General features: G+C 49.2%; 1 protein-coding gene across 2 annotated transcripts in view; it reads left to right on the top strand.

The window, feature by feature from the left end:
• FBXO36 (F-box protein 36) overlaps window positions 1–21,154 on the top strand; it is a 99,936-nt gene extending 78,782 nt beyond the window's left edge. For both annotated transcript variants that reach the window (XM_002712441.6, XM_089329784.1), the window contains 2 exons: window positions 231–403; window positions 20,663–21,154. In XM_002712441.6, the coding sequence (XP_002712487.3) occupies window positions 231–403; window positions 20,663–20,851 (362 nt within the window). In that variant the 3' untranslated portion in view covers window positions 20,852–21,154. The remainder of the gene's footprint in view (window positions 1–230; window positions 404–20,662) is intronic.
• Window positions 21,155–22,351: the final 1,197 nt, after the last annotated feature.

The following is a 22,351-nucleotide window of genomic DNA, read 5'->3' as shown; positions in this document are numbered from 1 at the left end:
TAATTCATTCAGGTAAACCTTCATAAGGGTTGATTTCTTTCTGAACTACTTCCTAACTCAGAAATAATGGAAAATCAGTTATTAGGCAAAGTTAGTAGGCAAAATTAAATAATTTTCCTGAAATTTTACTGACTTTTCTCTTTGCCTCTTTCCAGTTTTTTTTTTTTGTTCTATTGTGTAAAAATAGGACTGAATAACCATGTTGCTTTGTTGGTTTCTTTGAATTTCAGTTCAGATTGCCTTAATATTTGGTGCTGGAATATTAGACTATGTCTTCAACTTGTGCAAAGGCAAATTTGACTTCCTGGAGCGGCTCTCAGACACTTTGCTCCTGCGCATCATCTCTTACCTGGACCTGGAAGATCTCGTCCGTCTTTCTCAGACGTCCCGCAGGTTTGCCAAGGTAATAGAGAATTTTCCATGTGCTCTCTCAAAGTACACGTTTTATAGAGCAAAGCCATGGTTTTCTATTTGCATTTATTTCAACCCTCACTGTTGAGTCCTAACTTTGCCATGGCACACAAGCTGCAGGGAAGACAGACTTTATTCCTGTGGGTCTGAAAGGAGAGATCCACGCAGGTACAAATAACAGCAGTGTCACGAGATTAGGGGTGTGGAACAGTGAAAAGTGCTTTCCTGTGCCTCACTGCACACAAATGGGTTACTCCATCTGGGTTTTGAGGGGAAAATAGGAGGTTGGCAGGTGGCCTGGAGGACGAGGGCCTCTCCTGTTCTAGGGGCAGGACGAGGGCCTCACCCATTCTCCACCTGCAGGTCGAGAAGCAGCTCAGGCAAGGGCTTGGTGGCATAAAAGAATAGGTGAGAAGTCACTACTCCACATCCACTTCCGTTTCTTCCAGTAAGAGCCCTTGCAGAATTAGCCATCTCCTGGTGTGGGTGGTTTGGATGGACTGTCCATCCATCGCAATGCCCTATTCACCTCGACACCCCACACTGACCACATGGGCCCTCTCACTACTTTGCCTCCCCTATAGAATGTGCAAAGGAGAGAAAACACAGCCAGGGCCCTGATGGGACCTTTGTTAGTTGCACTCTTTGGCTCCTAGGTGTCTTGCTCCACGTGTTCCTCTAATTTGGGAGCTCCCTCAGTCAACACGCATAGCAGCTTCCCCGTCAGTCTTTTTGACCTCAGGTAATGGGAATTGGCATCTGTTGCTTACAACCGAAAAATCCTGACCAGCTGGACATTTAGCTGTAAGGTACTGTAATGGCCAGCGTCCATTCAAAGCAGAATACACAGCACGCTTCAAGAGGATGTGAATCCTAATCCAGTGTCTAAGAATTCATTCAATGCTTGTCACAATAGTACATGAAAATATTTTTAATTTTTTAAATTCACTTCTAGTAATAATCTGTATTACTTAATGTATTCCTTTGAATATCTGTGTATATATATTGAAGGATTTCTTGATTTTCTTCCTCCTAAGAATAAGCAGGCTAGAGATAAGTACTATGAGTAGGCACTGTGTATTTCTTCTACTGTGACCAAAGCTGGATTTTCTTCTTGCTGCTGCTTAGGAACTGATTATTCATACTTCAAATGGAAGGAGGCTCTTAAGTAAATGAAGTGTGCTCATGAGGGCTTATGAAAAGCCCTGGCCAGGGCCTGGGTTTGCTCCTCGCAGCAGGTGGAATGAAGGCTGGGCCCCCGCGGTCTTGGGGCCCTCATTCCCCCCACCAGGCAGCATCTTCCCTGCTCTGCACCCTGACCCCGTCCCACCCCCGTCCCGCCGTTGTGTCAGTGCAGTCTCCAGAGTGTCCCCCAAGCTTTCCCAACCCCCTGCGTGCTCACAGGGCAGTAGGGCTGCTGCCGCTGCCTAACAGGAGCTGCTCTCTCCATGGTCAAGCTCCGTTTCACCTGTGTTCCCTTTATCGGCCGTGTCCCTTCATTTATGGCTGATTCCCTTTTAACCACTTTCGGGAGGACATGGAGGCTGCCCTGTGAAATCCTCAGGGAAAGGTTTATGGTCAAGTTTGGAGTGTCCACCCGCTGCCCCTGACCTTACAGAGGGACTGCTCACCTCCTGTTCCAGGTCAGTGTTGCCCGGCTCAAGGTCTGCCTTGCCTCCTTTCTCTTCCACTGTTGTTACTATTTTACATTTTTTTTGTTTGAGAAATTAACTTCAAGATACAATGACTTCATTTATTTATTTATTTATTTGACAGGCAGAGTTAGACAGTGAGAGAGAGAGAGACAGAAAGAAAGGTCTTCTTTCCTTTGGTTCACCCCCCAAATGGCCACTATGGCCAGCTGCGCCAATCCGAAGCCAGGAGCCAGGTGCTTCTTCCTGGTCTCCCATGTGGGTGCAGGGACCCAAGCACCTGGGCTATCCTCCACTGCCTTCCCGGGCCACAGCAGAGAGCTGGACTGGAAGAGGAGCAACCGGGACAGAATTCAGCACTCCAACCAGGACTAGAACCTGGGGTGCCGGCGCCACAGGCAGAGGATTAGCCTAGTGAGCCGCGGCGCTGGCCACTATTTTACATTTTTCATGTGCACATCATTTTAGATTTTTGGAACTGCTATGCAGGTGCTGTGGTGAGTTTGCATATGCCTCTCACCTAGCCTTGCCATTGTTGGCATCTTATGCCAACAATAGTACATAGGCTAGTAGGATGTAACCATGGTGGTTCATCTAAACTAAGCACTTACTGATGGGAGAACGGGTGAAATTAGCTAAAACGCAGATGCTATTCAGATTTCATCATTTTCTCCACTAAGCTGTTGTTGTATTGGGAGCCAGTCTAGGCTACTGTGTTGCTTCTACTTCCAACCTTTTAATCTTTCTCTATTTTCTTTTTCCCCTTCTCTGGACATTAATTTACTCCAATCAGTGTTATCTTTCAAAAACACGGGACCTCTGGGGTAGGCATTTGGCCTAGCAGTTAAGACACTGATTAATTCACATCAGAGTGCTTGGATCCAAGCCCGAGCTCTGGCTCCTGGCTCCAGTTTCCTACTAATGCCCAGCCCGGGAGGCAGCAGGTAACGACTCAGGTACTCCGTGTCTGCCACACAGGTGGGAAATCTGGACGTATGACCTGGATCGAGTTCCCAGCCTTGGCTTCAGCCCATGGCCGTTGCTGGCATTTGGGGGCAGTGAATAAGCAGGTGGGAGCACAGTCTCTCTCAAATCAATCAATTAAAAGTTTTTAGGAAAGCCTCAAATCCTTGGCTCTATTCTTCTCCAATCTCTCTTCTCTAAAAGTGGTTTGCCCAGCCATTTCCACTCAGGAAGCAAGCATTGTCAGGCTGTGACTTTATACTCCGTGGTGACAGGAGAAAAGTAAGGATGAAATAGGAATTTTTCTTTTCATTTCGTTTCATTTCATTTCGACAGGCAGAGTTAGACAGTGAGAGAGAGAGACAGAGAGAAAGGTCTTCCTTCCATTGGTTCACTCCCCAAATGGCCACTACGGCTGGCACTGCGCCGCTCCAAAGCCAGGAGCCAGGTGCTTCTTCCTGGTCTCCCATGCGGGTGCAGGGCCCAAGCACTTGGGCCATCCTCCACTGCCCTCTCGGGCCGCAACAGAGAGCTGGACTGGAAGAGGAGCAACCGGGACAGAACTGGCGCCCCAACCAGGACTAGAACCTGGGTGCTGGCACCACAGGTGGAGGATTAGCCTAGTGAGCCGCGGCACCGGCCAAAATAGGAATTTTTCATAAAACCAAACTGATTTCATTTAAATGACCATCCTTTTTGAGATGTTAGGACTGTCCTACTGCCTACTGGGGAGGGGATAAAAATTCCCCACCCTTTTTTTTTTTTTTAAGATTTATTTATTTATTATTTGAAAGGCAGAGTTACAGAGAAGCAGAGACAGAGAGGTCCTCTATCAACTGGTTCACTCCCAAAATGGCCGCAACAGCCGGGGCTGGACTGATCCGAAGCCAGGAGCCAGGAGCTTCTTCTAGGTCTCCTGCATGAGTGCGGGGGCCCAAGGACTTGGGCCATCTTCTACTGCTTTCCCAGGCCGTAGCAGAGAGCCATATAGGAGGTGGAGCAGTCGGGACTCAAACCAGTGCCAATATGAGATGCTAGCACTACAGGCAGTGGTGACTTTATCCACTATGCCACAGTGCCCACCAATTTTTAATGAAATGGTAATAATAACAGATGATCGTCTTAAAGATTTATTTATTTATTTGAAAGGCAGAGTTAAACACACACACACATAAATCCAGAGATTTACTCTGCAAAGAGCCTCAAAGGCTAGGGCTGGGCCAGGCCAAAGCTGGGAGCCAGGAGCTTTATCTGGGTCTCCTACATAGGTGGTAGGGGCCCCCAAGCACTGGAACCATCTCTTGCTGCTTTCCCAGGTGTGTTAACAGGGAGCTGGATTGGAAGTGGAGCTCATATGGGATGATGGTGTTGCAGGTGGCGGCTTAACCTGTTGCGCCACATAGCTGGCCCCTGTCTTATTTTTACTTTTTAGAATGTCATTGGTATTAAGATTCCTGAAATTCTTTTTTTTAAAGATTTATTTTATTTACTTGAAAGAGTTACAGAGAGAGGTAGAGACAGAGAGAGAGGCCCTCCACCTGCTGGTTCATTCCCCAGATGGCCGCAACAGCTGGAGCCGCGCTGATCCGAAGCCAGGAACCAGGAGTTTCTTCTGGGTCTCCCACATGTGTGCAGGGGCCCAAGGACTTGGGCCATCCTCTAATGCTTTCCATGGCTATAGCAGAGAGATGAATCAGAAGAGGAGCAGCCGGGACTAGAACTGGCACCCATATGGGATGCCAACGCTTCAGGCCAGGGCTTTAACCCATTGCACCACAGCACCAGCCCCAAGACTCCTGAAATTCTGGCAGCTGTTGGTCTACTATCAGCATACACATCCACTCTTACTTGTCCCTCTATCTGTGCCTCCTAAAACGTCATGGCCACAGTCACAGTCCCCCTGCAGTTGACACACCTACAGGGCCTGTTTCAAGTCTTCTTTGGACTCACCTTTGCTTCCAGAACCTTCTGTTGTGTTTTCTGCTGGCTGACTCTTCACTGCTGCATTGGCTGCGGACCCATCTGAGCTTGAGGTGGCATTTCCACAGTGCCCTGCTCGATGGCCCTTGGTCGTTTCCTGTCGTTTTCAGAGTGAGATCCACGGTCTTAGTGAGCACAGCAGGCTGGGGGCCCTCGCCTTGCCTCCTGCCAGCCCAGCCAGGCTGACTCTGCTGCTCTCTGGGCTCTCCTGGGCCTCTTTGCCTTAGTGTGCTGTATTAGTATTCTTTGCATTCCTTAATGAAAACCCTAGACTGAGTAACTTTGTGAACAAAAGATGTTTATTTTGGATTATGGTTCTGGAGGTCTGGGATCATGAGGCCACATCTGGTGGTGGCTAACCTACCTCCCTCCTTCCCGCCCATCCTCCCTCCCTCTCTCCTTCTTCCTTTTTCTTTCTTTTTTTCTCCCCCTCTTTCCCTCTTTCTCTCTTTCTTAAAAATTTATATTTTTATTTGAAAGGCAGAGTGATATAGTGAGATGGAGGGAGAGAGAGAGATCTTTCATCCACTGGTTCACTCCCCGAACGCCATCCAGGTCCCCCACGTGGGTGACAGGTGCCTAAGCACTTGGGCCATTATCTGTCACCTTCTCAAACACAGTAGCAAGGGGCCGGATTGGAAGCAGAGCAGCCAGGACTCACACTGGTGCTGCAGCACGGGATGCCTGGGCCACAAGTGGCAGTGTAACCCGCTGTGCCACATGCCGGCCTCATGATCCCTGTTCTGTGTGTTCTTCTAGAGATAGGTACTCTATGAACATATGTGCATGGGTGTGTGGTATTTAAATATATACACAAACACACCCTTTAGAAAAGTGCATGGTAGTATGTATATTGTTCTCCATCTTTACAACATGTGAGAGCACTTCAGAAATTTGGGAGGTGGTGAGTGTTGTGTCACAAAGGTTGAGCCACTGCTTGGGATACCTGCATCTCCTGTTGGGGTACCTGGTTCAGGTCCTGGCTACTCCACTTGCTAATGATTAGGAGGGCAGCAAATACTTGAATCTCTGCCACCTACATGGGAGGCCCAGGTGGAGTTCCTGGTTGCTGGCTCCTGGCTTCAGGCCAGCCCAGCCCTGGGTGTTGCGGGCATTTGGGGATGAACAAATGGATGGAAGATCTCTCTTTCCCTCTTTCTTCATTTCAAATAAATACATAAATATTTTTTAAAGTTCATGGAAAATGGAATTAAGGTATAAGTTTATTTTGGTACAATTATTTTTTTTTTAGATCCGTGTGTATGAGGCGTCTTTAAAAAGCTCATGGGAAGTGGGTATTCTGAAAAAATTATGAATGGATTTCAAACTATCTTGCTCCCAAAATAAGCTTATCTTTTTTTAGAATTTGCTTTTCTTAGTTCGTGGCTTGTCTATTCTCTTCCTTCCTTCTTTCCCTCCTTCCTTCCTTTTGCTGACAGAGAGAGAGAGAGAGAGAGAGAGAGAGAGAGAGTGAGAGAGAGAGTGAGTTGATCTCCTGTCTGCAGGTTCACTCCTCAAATGCCTACCCAGTGACTAGGGATAAGCTAGGCTGAAGCCAAGAGCAGGAGATGCAGTCCAGGTCTCCCATGTGGCTGGCTGAGACCTGACCACTTGAGCCATCACCTGCTGCCTCCCAGGGTGCACATTTATAGGAAGTGGGATTGGGAGCGGAGCTGAAACTCATCCCCAGCGCTGCAGTATGGGGTACAAGCGTCCCAAGTGGCAGCTTGACCCCTGGCCAAACTCCTGCTCCTTGCTCATCTTTTCATTCCATTTTCTACAAATTTTTCGAAGTGCCCTCTTATTCTAGAGACTTTTTCATATCAGTGCATATAAAACTCCCTCAATTTAAAAATGTGTCATTGGGGCTGGCGCTGTGGTGCAGCAGGTTATCACCCTGGCCTGCAGCGCCGGCATCCCATATGGGCACCAGTTCAAGTCCCGGCTGCTCCACTTCCAATCCAGCTCTCTGCTATGGCCTGGGAAAGCAGTAGAAGATGGCCCAAGGCTTGGCTCCTGGCTTCGGATCCGCGCAGCTCCAGCCGTTGCGGCCAATTAGGGAGTGAACCATCCGATGGAAGACCTCTCTCTCTCTCTCTCTCTCTCTGCCTCTCCTCTCTCTGTGTAACTCCAACTTTCAAATAAATAAATAAATCTAAAAAAAATAAATAAAATAAAAATGTGTCACAAGGTATCACCCTATGGACAGATCATAACTTATTTAGCCAGATTCTTCTTAAAAGATGTTTGGTTTGTTTGCTGTCTGCTTTTATAAATAATGTTAAATACTTTATATACAATATGTATATTTATGGAAAAATTCCAATATTAATAACTATTTAAAATAACCATATACATATATAGAATTATGGCAGATATATGCATTGGTCAAGATACCACTTTGAATGCCCTCACCCCCTATTGGAGCGCCTAGGTTCAAGTCCTACCTTTGGTTCCAATTCCAGCTTCCTGCTAATGTGCACCCTGGGAGGCAACATCCAACAACTCAAGTACGTGGGTCCCTGCCACCCACGTGGAAGATCTGGATTGAGTTCTGGGCTCCTGCCTTCAGCCTGGCCTAGCCCCAGCCATTACAGGCATTTTAGGGGTAAACCTGTAAATGGAAGATCAACCTCTCTTTAGATCTCTCTCTGTGGCTTTCAAATAATACATGAATTTTTAAGAAAGAATTATGGCAGATATAGGTAGTATATCGGAACAATAATGCATGCCCACTCAAGAGTGGAAAAAAGAAAGTGTGCAGTGTGGGGTATGCATGTGAGTGGTGGGAACTCAAATACTTGAACCATCATCTGCTACCTCCCAGGGTGTACATGAGCAGGAAGCTTGATCCAAGTGGCATAAGTGGGACTGAAGCCATGCACTCCAGGAAGGGACATGAGTGTCCTAAGTGGTGACATCACTGCTGTGCCAAATGCCCACAGTATCCTTATTTCCTTTCAGTCCTCGCTCCCTCCACCCCCCGCCCCCCCACTGCCCATTGAGAAGTGGAGGAAAGAGAGAGAGCAAGTGCTCCCGTTGTCTAACTGATGTGAAAACTATGCAGATAAAATGTCCCAAGGGATTCCAAAAGGCTGGCAGTGTGGTGGAAGGCTCCCGTCGGTACTGTGCACAGGCAGTGGGCACTAGGCAGAGCAGTTGGCTCAAGTGATATGGTGCAGTAGGTTAAGCCACCATCTGCAGCACTGGCATCCCCTATGGATGCTGGTTTGAGTCCCAGCTGCTCCACTTCTGATCCAGCTCCCTGCTAATGTTCCTGGAAGAGCAGCGAAAGATGGCCCAGTGGTTGGACCCCTGCACCTATGTGGGAGACCTGGGTGAAGCTCCTGGCTCCTGGCTTTGGCCTGGCCCAGCCCTGGCTGTTGCCATTTGGAAAGTAAACCAGCAGATGGAAAATTGCTCTCTCTGTCTCTCCCTCTCTGTGTGTAATTCTGACTTTTAAATAAATAAATAAATCATAAAAAAAAGAAAAGAAAAGGTTTTAGATAAGAAAGTTCTAGGGTTCAACTTCTGTAGTATTTCTGTATGGTAGTTTCATGCACCACCACCAGGGGGAGCTGAATCCATAATTAGCTGTACTTTGGATCAACCTTAGGATGAGTAACTTGAGTTTATTTCGGTGTTTAGATTTTCATTTCTTTGAGAAAGGGAGAGAGAGCAAGGACGAGATCTTTCATCCTCGGGTTCACTCCCCGAATGCCCACAGCAACCAAGCCAGGAGCCTGGAACCCACTCTAGGCCTCTCACGTGGGAGGCAGGAACTCGAGTTCAGCAAGAAGCTGAAATGGGGAGTGCAGCTGAGGTTCCAGCGAGGCGTGGGGGCCATCCCAAGTGGAGGCTTCACTTCAGAACCAAAGCCCTCCCTTAGCTCCTTGCATTTCCTGTAAGCCAGCAGCTATCAAGCAAAAGAGCCCAGGACTGTCTTAGAAGTGGGTATTTGGGAGACCAACTTATACTATTAAACTAAACTCTGAAGATTTTCAAACTAACGTGTGATGATTCATAAATGAAATTATACCAGTGGAAATTTTGGCTCTTTGAAAATTCTTTCCTTACCCCCCCCGCCCCCACCAAAACCTCAAAATTTTCTTCCGTAATCTCCATTCTCCAAGGCACATGGGACATCCTGAAATTCATTGTTCCAGTATTGTGGCCCACAGTCTCCTACGTTCGTGTGAGAGCTCAGATCTTTTACAGGAGGTTCAGCCGGTTTGTTGTGCTTTCTAATATGAAGACATTTTCTGAGAGTTTTCCTTTGTTGCTTGTATTTAGAGTACATAGTAGGATCGGAAGGATACTAAACATTGCAGGACTGTTGAAGGTGAGATAAGATACTGGGCATCCTGTGCCCTAACATCAGACTGCTTTGGAGGCTCTGGCTGCCGTGGGGCTACAGTGTTGCTGCTTAACAATAGCCCCTGTATGCGAATGTCATAGCTGGTGCTTTGATGTTTACACAGAAAGGGTCTGGAGCAGTTATGCTTTATGGCAGTATTCATTGCTGCTTGTAATCCATTCTTTCCCCGTATTTGATTACTCTCAGGGTAGCATGAAGTTTAAACATACAGAATACGGGCTGCTTCCTGTTCAGACGTGAGCGTCAGGGCGTAAGGAAATGCAGATAACACTTAACATCTTTCTCCCTTCCCAGGAAGAGGTCCGGATGCACGAGAGCAAAGCAGCAGAGCCAAGGCCAGGCCGGGTTGTGCTGGATTGGGGGTGGGGTAGTAGGGGAGGTGGGGAGTGGGCCATGTAGGCTGGAGTGATGGTCCCTGGTGGGTGGACAGCCACCAGCACCCCCTCATCAGTTCACCTTCAGATAGCGGTCAAGGGCTGGGTGGGGTCCTCTCACCCCTGGCACTTGGGTGGGGCTGCAGCTTGGAAAGGACAAGCAGAGGTGGTGGTGGCGGCAGACAGAGCCGGACTGTGTTCAGGGTGGAAGCAGGCACAGAACCCAACTCCTTCGGAAGTGCGCATGTGGGGGGAGGGTGTGGGGGGTGGGACAGCTGGGGCCTCCATCTGAGAGATGGCGTTTGGGGACCTAGAACCCAGTGAGGGCTCTAAAAGGCTCAGGGCTACACCCCTCAGATGAGGCACTGTCCACACCATATCCAAGCCCACAGCATAGAGACCTGAAGACGTTTGCTCTCCTGCCTCCCACTGGCCAGGCGTCTGGGGTGGGCTTTACTGACCACGCTCTAGCCAGGGGTGGGGCACGCCCATCCCAAGGCTGTATAAGGTCCAGGGAAATCATTTGGTTTGGTTGTGCCAAGGCAACCGCAGGTAGGACTCAAGATTCAATGCATCTCTAGCAGGCTAATTTTTGAGTTGATAATTTTGTATGGCCCACGAGTGGTGGTTATAAATATCCACATGGCCCTTGGCAGAGAAAAGGTTCTCCACCTCTGCTAGCCCATGCCAGTGTGCACAGTGCAGTGCTCTGCAGTCTGGTTTCTGTGATGCGAGGGCCAGGACATTCTAGAACTCTCTCCAGAAGGATGGTCAGAATTTCAATGCCACACGGTTTTGTTTGGATTCAGTAGCTTGCGTCTGGGCTTCTTGGTTTCATGCCGCCATTAGCATATTGTGATTCTTGGATGGCGGAGCCGTCTCCTTCAGTGTTCTCTTGGTATCCCCATGCCTGGCAAATGTAGGTTCTGGAGAAATGGCTGCATCGATAGAGTTTTAAATTCATCCGAAAGGTTACTTGCAGAAGAGAAAGTACCTGTCCCTGGTCTTAGATTCTGTGAGCATGAATTAATTAGTCGCATTGTTCTTTGTCCATAAACACAAGGGTACTTCAAAAAGTTTGTGGAAAATAGATTAAGAGGCTAGTGTTGTGGTGTAGCGGGTTAAACCTCTGCCTGCAAGACCAGCATCCCATATGGGCACTGGTTCGAGTCGTGGCTGCTCTACTTCTGATCCAGCTCTCTGCTATGTCCTGGGAAAGCAGTGGAAGATGCCCAAGTGCTTGGGCCCCTGTACCCACGTGGGAGACCCAGATGAAGCTCCTGGCTTCTGACTTCCATCTGGCCCAGCTCCAGCCATTGTGGCCATTTGAGGAGTGAACCAGAAGATAGAAGATCTCTCTCCCTCCCTCTCTCTCTTTCTCTCTCTCTCTCTCTCTGTAATTCTGCCTGTCAAATAAATAACTAGTTTTTTTTAAAAAAGATTTGTTTATTTATTTGAAAGGCAGAGTTACAGAGAGGGAGGCAAAAAGACAAAGAGAAGGCCGGCGCCGCGGCTCACTAGGCTAATCCTCCGCCTAGCGGCGCCGGCACACCGGGTTCTAGTCCCGGTCGGGGCGCCGGATTCTGTCCCGGTTGCCCCTCTTCCAGGCCAGCTCTCTGCTGTGGCCAGGGAGTGCAGTGGAGGATGGCCCAGGTCCTTGGGCCCTGCACCCCATGGGAGACCAGGAAAAGTACCTGGCTCCTGGCTCCTGCCACCGGATCAGCGCGGTGCACCGGCCGCAGCGTGCCGGCCGCGGCGGCCATTGGAGGGTGAACCAATGGCAAAGGAAGACCTTTCTTTCTGTCTCTCTCTCTCACTGTCCACTCTGCCTGTCAAAAAAAAAAAAAAAAAAAAAAAAGACAGAGAGGTCTTCCATCCACTGGTTGACTCCCCAGATGGCTGAAACGGCTGGAGTTGGATCGAGCCAAAGCCAGGAGCCAGGAGCTTCTTCTAGATCTCCCATGCAGGTGCAGGGGCCCAAGTCCTTTGGCCATCTTCCACTGCTTTCCCAGGACATAGCAGAGAGCTAGATCAGAAGTGGAACAGCCAGGACTTGAACTGTTGCCCACATGGGATGCTGGCACTGCATGCTGTGGCTTTACCTGCTACACCACAGTGCCAGCCCCAATAAAATACATATTTTAAAAAATATTTTTTATTTATTTGAGAGGTGGAGTAATAGAGGGAGAGACAGAGAAAGAAAGAGGTCTTTCATCTCCTGGTTTCCTCCTCAAATGGACACAATGGCCAGAGCTGGGCTTGACCTGCAATGCCACAGTGCTAGCCCAAAATAAATCTTAAAAACAAAAGAAAATGAAATTATGGAATTAAGAGGTAAATTAATTTTGATGCAAAAAATAGAAACCCCGTGCAGGGTCTTTTCATACTATGCATTTCCATGGACTTCCTGAAGTCCGAGCCCATGTGGTTTGATGCACCTCTATTCCTACTGGCGTCCTGTCTATGGATGGTCTTTCCCTCCTCCTCTGACTCCCAGTTATGGCACCTGAGTGTTCTTCTCGGAGGCTGACTGCTCGTGTGGCCTTTCTCTCTGAGAAATGGGCAAGGGAACCTGCTCTCTGTGCTTTCTCCTGCTTATCAGTATTCCAGGCACTTTGTAGCCTGTGCTGTGCCTAACTCACAACACTAAAAGCTGATTGCCTAACCACTACTTACTGAGTGTCCACTAAGCACTGGATGTATGTACATAACCCAGTGTTGTGCTCACTGTGGCCCAGGGGGTTGGGGCTGTCTTGCCCTGATTTTGGGGAGGAGGAATCAGGCCTAGATGAAGTACACAGATCATGAGCAATGCAGCCAGGATCCAAGCCTCACAGTCTCATCCCCTGGCTGATGTTCTTTTTATTTAAACATTTTTTTTAAATTTGTTATTCCTTACTTATTTGAAAGGCAGAGGGACAGAAAGAAAGAGAAAGAGGAAGAGAGGGATAGTCTATCTACAGGTTCACTCCCCAAATACCTGCATAGCCAGGGTTGGACCAGACTGGAGCCAGGAGCTCAACCCAGATCTCCGTGTGGGTGGCAGAAACTCAAGCACTGGGGCCATCATCTGCTGTTTCCCCGGTGCATTAGCAGGGAGCTGGACCAGAAGTGGAGCAGCCAGGCACTCTGATAGGGGATGCTGGTTTTCCAAGTGGAACCAAGTGCTGTGCCAAACACACAGTCCTCACCCTATCATTTATTTAATGGGCTCATAAATGAAGGGCCCCGGGGCTGGGATGAAGGTTATGCATGGACTTAACAACATGAACCTCCTATGGTGAAGGTCAGTCTGGCTGCTGTCACAGGAGAGACCAATCCGAACCCTCGGTAAGGTGCCAGGCTCCGGGGTCCGGTCGGAGACTTGGTGGCAGGTCAGTTACACTGAACCCTTTTCCTTATAGAGGAGGAAGAGATTCATTGTCCCTGGATTTGGTGCCCACCCTACACATGGACGTGCCTTCCTTTCATCTAAACCCTATATAAACTGACTGCTTATTTCATTTTTTTAAAAGAAGATTTATTTATTTGAGAGGTAGAGTTACAGATGAGAGAGGTAGAGACAGAGAGAAAGGTCTTCCGTCTGATAGTTCACTCCCCAAATGGCTGCAACGGCTGGAGCTGAGCCAATCTGAAGCCAGATACCAGGAGCTTCTTCCGGCTCTCTCTTGTGGGTGCAGGGGCCCAAGGAGTTGGGTCATCTGCTACTACTTTCTCAGGCCATAGCAGAGAGCTGGATCAGAAGAGGAGCAGCTGGGATTTGAATCGGCAGCCATCTGGAATGCTGGCACCACAGACTATGGCTTTACCTGCTACGCCACAGCACCAGCCCCAACTGCATGCTTTATTTGTTATCGTGGTGTCCCACACAACATTACTTTTAATTTCTTTAAATACATTTATTATGGAGCACACAGTCTCCACATCCAGAATGAGCTGGCCTTAGAAAACGAGGGAACAGCTTCCTGGAGATGCTTTTTGTGTCTCCTAAGCTAAGAGACGGCTCTTGACAAGTGCGGGGCGCCGCTCTGCAGAACGTGGTCAGCACTGTCATCCACTGGCCGTGCACACACGATCCTAGTTCCTCCATAGCTGTAGCTGAAGGAGGGAGGTGGCTCTCTTCAAGTTTCATGTCACCACCAGCAGGAAGGCGTATTGCTTTTTCTCACAACGTTGGGTTCTACTAGATTAGAGGTTTTGGGAAGTTTGGGTAGTCAAAGAATGAATGATTGCACCTGAAGAGCAATAATGATTTCACCAAACTAGAAATTGAGATTGCTATGCAGGCTGCTAACACCGCTGGACAGACAGGAAAAAACAGGGTGGGGAGCATTACTCTGTTGGTTCAGGTAGTTAATTTGCTCATCAAGGAGAAACAGCATTGCTGGTTCACCGGAGGGGGTGTTTCTGGAACCTGCGGGTGCCTGCTAACACTGGCAGATCCAGTGGCAAAAGTCAGTGGAAAATGACAGCGTTTGTTACCTGCGGGACCAAGAAGTGCTGATATCATGGAAGGAAATGGAGAGGTTTTGATTCCCATCACCTGGTACAGAATCTGACCAACTGAGATGCTGACTGAGGACAAAGGGAAGCTGGAGTGGGTCGTAGAGGGAGAAAGTTACAAATGTGAGCACAGCCTTGCAGAAGCCGGGACTGTAGAAGCTCCTCATATCTGTTTCCTTACTCGGCTGCATGTCTGTGGCTATGTAGGCCAAGATTTCCCCGTCCCTTTCTCTTACTACTTTATGTAGGGCCAACTGGTGCCGATTGGCTTTGTAATTCTAGCGCATAGGATATAAAGATGCACTGGGGCACCGGTGTTGTGGCACTGTGGGTTAAGTCACTGACTGCAACACCTGAATCTGATATGGGGCCAGTTCAAGTCCTGGCTGCTCCACTTCCGACCTGGCTTCCTGCTAATGCACCTGAGAAAGCAGCAGTAGACAGCCCAAGAACGTGGGTCCCTGACAGCCACGTCGGGGAACCTGACAGAGTTCAGGGCTCCTGGATTCAGCCTGGCCCAGCCCTAACTCTTGTGGCCATTTGGGAAGTGAACCAGCAGATAAAAGCCCTCTCTCGCTCTGTCTCTCCACCCACCCAACTTTGCCTTTTAAATAAGTAAATACATTTTAGTTAAAAAAAGAAGATGCATTGAGATTGACTGGAGGTAACACCCAGGGGCACACAGTGACTGGTGGGAGAGGTGGGAATGGGGAGGAGAAGTTTGGGCATGAGCACGTTTGCCCCATGCGAGGAAAGCTGCTGTTGTGTTGGGTGGGAGGGTGGTGCTTCCACTGGTGCTGTGACCTGGAAGTGCTAAGTGTGAGAGAAGGGCATGTGTGCAGGAGAATCCCCAGAAGGTCAGGCCGTGGAGGCTGTCACAGGTCACCTTGCTCAGCACCCACACCCGCTCCCTTACGGAGACCGAGTTGCCTTTGTGGACTGCCGAGGCTGGATGAGAGCTACACGTCCCCAGACTGCAACTGGTGCATTGGATGTAGCCTGGGCTTTCTCAAGTAGACCCCCCTGCAAGAGCCGTGGAAGAGAGGCGTGGTCAGGGTGAGGCAGCCCCATGCATGTGAGCTGTTGCTGGACACATACGGTGGGGGGGGGGTTGCAGTGTCTGGCCCAAGGTATCAAAGCATCCTGGGTGCCAGGTTGGGGGGCAGAAACAGTGAGGCTTCCACTAGTCAGTGATTGATTTTTAAGCTTTTCCAAGCTTTACTGGTTTATGCATTTGAAAGGCAGAGTGGAAGAGAGAGAGAGATTTTCCATTCATTGGTTTGCTTTCTAAGTGCTCATAACAGCCAAGGCTGGGCTGGGTGGAAGCTGGGAGCCCAGAGCTCCATCTGGGTGTTCCACACTGGTAGCAGGAACACAAGCACATGAGCCATCATCTGCTGCCTTCCCAGGCACCTTCGCAAGGAGCTGGATCAGAAGTGGAGCAGCGAGAACTCAAAGTAGTACTCTGATATGGGGTGCAGGCATCCCAAGTGGGGCTTAACCCACTGCACTACCTCACCTGCCCCTTTAACTTTTTAATTATTTATTTGAGAGGGAGGGAAGGAGAGAGAGAGAGAACGAGAGCGAGCGAGCGAGCGAGAGATTGAGAGAGATTGATTCCATTCACTGGTTTACTTCTCAGATGCCTGCAATGGCTAGGTCTGAACCAGAGTGCAACCAGAAGTTGGGAACTCAATCCAGGTCTTCCATGCATGGGTGGTAGGAACCCAGTTAATTTGAGCTCTCAGCACTACCTTCTGGGGTCTGCATTAGGAGGAAGCTGGAGTCAGGAGCTGTAATCAGGTATTGGACCCAGACATTCTAAAACTGGGGTGTTGAAGTCCCCCATTAGTATTGTATTAGAGTCTATGTCTCCCTTTAGATCCATTAACAGTTCTTTTAAATAGCCAGGTACCTTGTAATTTGGTACATACACATTTATGATAGTCATGTCTTCCTGTTGTATTGATCCCTTAATCATTACATAATGTCCTTCTCTGTCTCTTTTATCAGTTTTTGTGTTAAAGTCTATTTTGTCTGATATTAGGATGGCTACACCTGCCCTTTTTTTCTTTCCATTTGCATGGGATATCTTTTTCCATCCTTTGACTTTCAGTCTCTGTGTATCTTTGTTGGTGAGGTGTGTTTCTTGTAGGCAGAAAATAGACAGGTCTTATTTTTTAAACTGTTTGGCCAGTCTGTATCTTTTAACTGGAGATTTGAGGCCATTTACTTTCAAGGTAACTATTGGTAAGTAACTACTTGGCGCTGCCAGTTTTCCATGAATTTTCCTGTTGTTTACTTTGGTTTTCTTTTGTACTTTTACTGGGGGATTTTCTGTCTTTGCATTCTTTCATGATGATGGCTTTCTTTCTGTGTATCTGTTTGTAGCATATCCTTTAGCATCATTTGTAAGGCTGGACAAGTGGTGACAAATTCTTTCAATTTCTGTTTGTTATGGAAGATCTTTATTTCACCTTTATTCATAAATGAGAGCTTTGCAGGGTATAGTATTCTGGGTTGACAGTTTTTTTCTCTTCAGATTTGGACTATTTCTTTTTTTTTAATTTTTATTTTTGACAGGCAGAGTGGACAGTAAGAGAGAGAGAGACAGAGAGAAAGGTCTTCCTTTTACCGTTGGTTCACCCTCCAATGGCTGCCGTGGCCGGCGCACTGCGCTGATCTGAAGCCAGGAGCCAGCTGCTTCTCCTGGTCTCCCATGGGGTGCAGGGCCCAAGTACTTGGGCCATCCTCCACTGCACTCCCTGGCCACAGCAGAGAGCTGACCTGGAAGAGGGGCAACCGGGACAGAATCCGGCACCCTGACTGGGACTAGAACCCGGTGTGCCGGCGCCGCAGGTGGAGGATTAGCCTGTTGAGTCGCGGCGCTGGCTAAAGATTTGGACTATATCTTGCATTGTCTTCTAGCTTATAGGGTTTCTGATGAGAAGTCAGCCATGAGTCTAGATGGAGATCCTCTGAAATAATCTGGTGTTTCTCTCACGCATGTTTTAGAATCTTTTCTTTTTACCTTACTTTGTCTGGAAAGCTTGACTACAACGTGTCGTGGTGAAGATCTTTTCTGCTCATGCCTGTTAGGAGTTCTATGGGTTTCCTGTACTTGGCCATTCCTTTCTTCCCTTTGGGGAGGTTTTCTGTAATTATTTCACTAAATAAGCCTTCTTGTCCCTTCTGTCTTTCCTCAGGCACTCCTAAGACCCATGTGTTGGGTCGTTTGATAGTATCCCATAGATCTCCATCTCCAACAATGGTTTGTTTTTCTTTCTTTCTTTCTTTTTATTTATTTTATTTATTTGAAAGACAGAGTTACAGAGAGAGGTAGAGACAGAGAGAAAGGGAGAGAGAGAGGTCTTCCATCCACTGGTTCACTCCCCAGATGGCTGCAACAGCTGGAGCTACGCTGATCCAAAGCCAGGAGCCAGGAGCTTCTTCCAGGTTTCCTGCATGGGTGCAGGGGCCCAAGGACTTGGGCCATCTCCCACTGCTTTTCCAGGCCATAGCAGAGAGCTGGATTGGAAGAGGAGCAGCCAGGACTAGAACCGGCACCCATATGGGATGCTGGAGCCTCAGGCCAGGGCGTTAACCCACTGTGCCACAGCGCCAGCCCCTGTTTTTAAGTTTTCTAATTTCTTATCCTTCTCCTTCTTCTTCTTATTTTTTAGTCTGACTGTTAAATTTCCAGAGATTTGTCTTCTAGCTCAGATATTCTTTCTTCTGCCTCAGAAACTCTGTTGTTAAGGCTTTCCACTGCATTTTTATTTGATCTATCAAATTCTTCATTTCTAATATTTCATTTTGATTTCTGGCTGCAGGTCACTGTTGTAGGGAGGACAAGGGGGGAGAAAGAGAGACATACTGCTTCCTTCCCTGCTCCCACCGCCACCGCCCTATGTGAGCAGTCACCCCACTGCCCTGAGGGATCCACGCCAGACTCAGAAATGCTGCAGTTCACTAAGCTCTCCCTCCAGCTCTGTCAACAGCAGCCTGGGCCGTGCAGTCCGGCCTCACCTGGTTTGCCAGGGCAGCGTTTCTTTCCGGATCCAAGCTGCTGGCTCCTTTGTTTTGTGATCCTTGCTATGAGTCTGCACCTTCCACCCAATTCCGGGCCATTTCTGCTGCTCTCCCAGGGCCTCCCGCTCCAGCTGCTCCTACAGCTTCACCCTGACCGTGTGCTTTCTCCACTTTTAGAATATTGATTGCGCTTAGCCTAAATCAGACCGCACTGTGACTACTCTGCCATCTTGGAACGCCCCTGGAGGCTTAACTTTCTATGCTACAATGTCAGCCCCAGAAATCTTAACCATTGGGCTGAATGCTCACACCGTGTTTCGTTCTTTAATCTGGCTGCTGTTGCGCTTGGCTGTGTAACATTGAACTTTTCCCTCTGAATTTGTTTGTTTATTCGAAAGGCAGAGTGACAGAAGAGGGAGGGAGGGTAGAGAGAGAGAAAGAGAGAGAGAGAGAGAGAGAGAGAGAGAGAGAGAGAGAGAGAGAATTCTTCTGTCCCATCTACTGGTTCATTCCCCAAATACATGCAACAGCTGGGGTCAGGCCAGGCCAAAGCCAGGAGCCCAGAGCTCTACCACCATTTGGATGGCAGGGACTCAAGCCCTTGGGCCATCGTCTGCTGCCTCCCAACGTGCATTAGCAGGAGGCTGGATTAGAAGCAGAGAAACTGGGACTCAAACCAGCACTGCGACATGGGATGCAGATGCCCCAGGCAGCAGCTTAACCTGCTGTGCCGCAGCACCTGCCCCTCTGACTTTACTAGGTAGTCTGTGAGCTACCTGTTCGCTCCACTGAATCCCCTTGTGCTTACACAAGCCTGGAACAAGTGCTCTGTCCAATACAGCAGGCACTCCGTGTAGCTTGGATGTGTGGATGCGTGGATGAATAGGCTGTGGAGACTGGGGGGCAGGTTACCTTCACCCTGAAAGGCCCTCAGGTGCAGCGGGTTTAGTTTGATTTTTCTTTTCCATTTCTCCCCTTACCATTCATTTCTTGCCTGTCCTTCTCTGCTCTCAGTGTTCTGCCCCTGGTAGTTTCTGCCACCTTTCTGACTGGCCACGGCTCACCTGCCAAAGACTAAAAGCTGTCCACTAAGCGAGCATGAATTCCAGGGAGGTAGAAAGGCCAGGGCACGAGCCAAGGCCTGTCCTGGAGAGGAAGAGTGTGGATTTCAGCACCTTGGTGTTCAGCACCAGCTGTCTGAGCTGGTCTGGTGCCTTTTCTCTTTGTCATTCTGTCCTGAGAGGTTCACAGTTCCAACACCCTGGCCTCTCTAAGCAGAGCACATGTGGATTCAGTATTGTGGAATCTGAGAGACTTTACGATGCCTTTCTGACTCTCCCAGGTAAGTGGAGGAGTTCCCCCTTAAGGAAGAATTTTAAGAGTGAAGATATTAAATTCAACCTAAATTTCATTATATCAGTCATAAGACCAACTCTCTGGACTGTTGCTAGGGAGGTGATCTGCACAGGTCATCACCCATCAATACTCCTACTGCTCCCTGTCATTGACCTGTCGGGCCCATCAGCTTCTTGCCTCTTGGTCTCCTTGTGTGGGAAGTCAGTTCCTGGGTGACTTGGAGTTTCCACAGAGGGGGCCAGTCAAGGGAGGGTCACAAGCAGAAAGCAGGAGTCCGGGCCTGCATGCCATCCGTGCGCAGGAACCATGGGCTCCCTGTTGTCCTTCCCCCAGCCCAGATGTCTCCACGTCTGGGTTGTCACATGTGATGACCACGGAGCTGTGCGAGGGAGAGCCAGGCTGGAGGGCAGCTCCCTCAGCTGCACAGGTGGCACAGGTAGGGCCCACCGCCAACGCCCCTGCAGAAGCCTTCGGGAAGCACAGTTCCGATCACCAGGGCTGAGCACTGCCTGTCGCCAAATGCCGTTGTCTGCCCCTGCCATGCGAGGAACTGGAAGCTGATGGAAGTGCTGTGGATGCAGCCGTGCCATCTAGAACCACCTCAGGTTGCACACTTCAGACGAGATTGGGAATGGACTTACTGACTTGACTATTAATCAGATAGCCGTGCCCTAGTCACGGCGATGTTTTGGCCAGTGATGGGCTGTGTATCCCATGACAGTTCTGAAAAGTGTGTCACCTAGGGACCCCATAGCCATTTTGGTTTGGGTAAGTGCACTCCGATGGAGCCTCCTAAGGAAGCCTGTCTCACCACACGTCCCCATCACTAAGGGGCGCATGACTGGTGTCCCTTACACAGCCGAGCCCTGGCCTCCTCTCTTGCGGGAGGACCGGTGTCTGGCCCACCTGCCCGTACACATAATGTTTCTCATGCAGCATCTCACAGCAGTGACTTTATCTGAGTCCCACATGTGCTGTAACCCACTTCTGGCTTCTCTCTCCCACCCCCATAGTTGTGCGCCTCGGACAAGCTGTGGGAGCGGATAGTTCGGTTGGCCTGTGACACCATCACCCCTGACATGAAGTCCCTGGCGGAGAACATGGGCTGGAAACAGATTTTCTTCACCAACAAGTTTCAGTTCCTGCGGCAGCTCCGCAAGCGGAAGCAGAGGCAGGGCACCCAGGGGGAGAAGCGGCTGTAGGGGACCGGCCCGCACTGGCTGGGAGCCGAGGCATGGCCTGCTGCTGCCTGCAGGATCCAGATCTTTCTCGGCTCCTTTTCTTAACAACTGGAAGGTTTTGCTGCCTCCAGGAGCCCTTTGAAATGTCCAGAAGACTTAGATAACAAATGCAGCAGAACCAAGCCACCCGATGCCTGCCGTGGAGGCCAAAATCGTGGCCCAAGTACAAGGGCGGCCACACACGGCACATCTTCCCTACCCGCCGACACCCCTAAGAAGAGACTTCGGCTGTACACAAACAATAAATGATTATTTTGCAGGTTTTATCTAGGCATGTCAGTGGGTAAGTGGGGCTTTGGACTTTTTTTCCTGGTGTTTCGCCAGCTGAGTGCAGTGATGGATTGGGGGCTGAGCATCCCCACAGAGCAGGCTGTGAGCAGCAGGGTCCTGGGTTGTGTTCTGTGCGGGCACAGTGGCCTTCCTAGCTGTGTGCTCGGTGCCCAGGGCAAAGAGTTTATAGAAAACGTTTGGTAGGAAAAAGCATGGAGTAGATTTCAAAAGATTTTAGCACTAAAAGAAACTTTTTTTTTTTTGAAAGGCAGAGAGCTAGAGACAGACAGACAGCGCCCATGCTAATTTATCCCCTAAATGCCCTTAACAGCCAGCGCTGGGACAGGCCAAAGCCAGGAGCCCAGAGCTCAGTCCACGTCTCCCACCTGGTTGGCAAGCGCCGTCACAGATGCCTCCTGAGACCGCATTGGCAGGAAGCTGCAGTCAGAAGTGGAGTTGGGGTTTCTACCTTCTTCAGTGGATTTCAGCCGCTTCAGTGGGAGAGGTGGGTGTTTCAAGCGGCATCTTCCCTGCTACCTCAAACACCCATCCCAGTAAACTATTCCTTTTTTAAAAAGATTTATTTTTATTTATTTGAAAGGCAGAGTGACAGATAGAAAAGGAAAGACAAGGCTGGCGTCGCGGCTCACTAGGCTAATCCTCTGCCTTGCGGTGCCGGCACACCGGGTTCTAGTCCCGGTCAGGGCGCCGGATTCTGTCCTGGTTGCCCCTTTTCCAGGCCAGCTCTCTGCTGTGGCCCGGGAGTGCAGTGGAGGATGGCCCAAGTGCTTGGGCCCTGCACCCCATGGGAGACCAGGAGAAGCACCTGGCTCCTGTCTTCGGATCAGCACGGTGCGCCGGCCGCAGCAGCCATTGGAGAGTGAACCAACGGCAAAGGAAGACCTTTCTCTCTCTGTCTCTCTCTCACTGTCCACTCTGCCTGTCAAAAAAAAAAAAAAAAAAAAAAAAAAAAAAAAAAAAAAAGGAAAGGAAAGACAGAGAAAGACATCTTCCATCTGCTGGTTCACTCCCCAAATGGCTGTAACAGTAGGACCGGGCCAGGTCAAAACTAGGAGCCTGGAACTCCATCTGGGTATCCTTATGTGTAGCTGGGGCCCAAGCAGTTGGGCAATCTTCTACTGCTTTTTCAGGAGCATTAGCAGGGAGCTGGATTGGAAGCAGAGCAGTTGG

The sequence above is a fragment of the Oryctolagus cuniculus genome, chromosome 3 (genome assembly GCF_051225735.1).
Source record: "Oryctolagus cuniculus isolate XC-2025 breed Fujian yellow rabbit chromosome 3, ASM5122573v1, whole genome shotgun sequence".
Classification (NCBI taxonomy): Eukaryota; Metazoa; Chordata; class Mammalia; order Lagomorpha; family Leporidae; genus Oryctolagus; species Oryctolagus cuniculus.
This window is presented reverse-complemented; position numbering and strand designations above follow the sequence as displayed.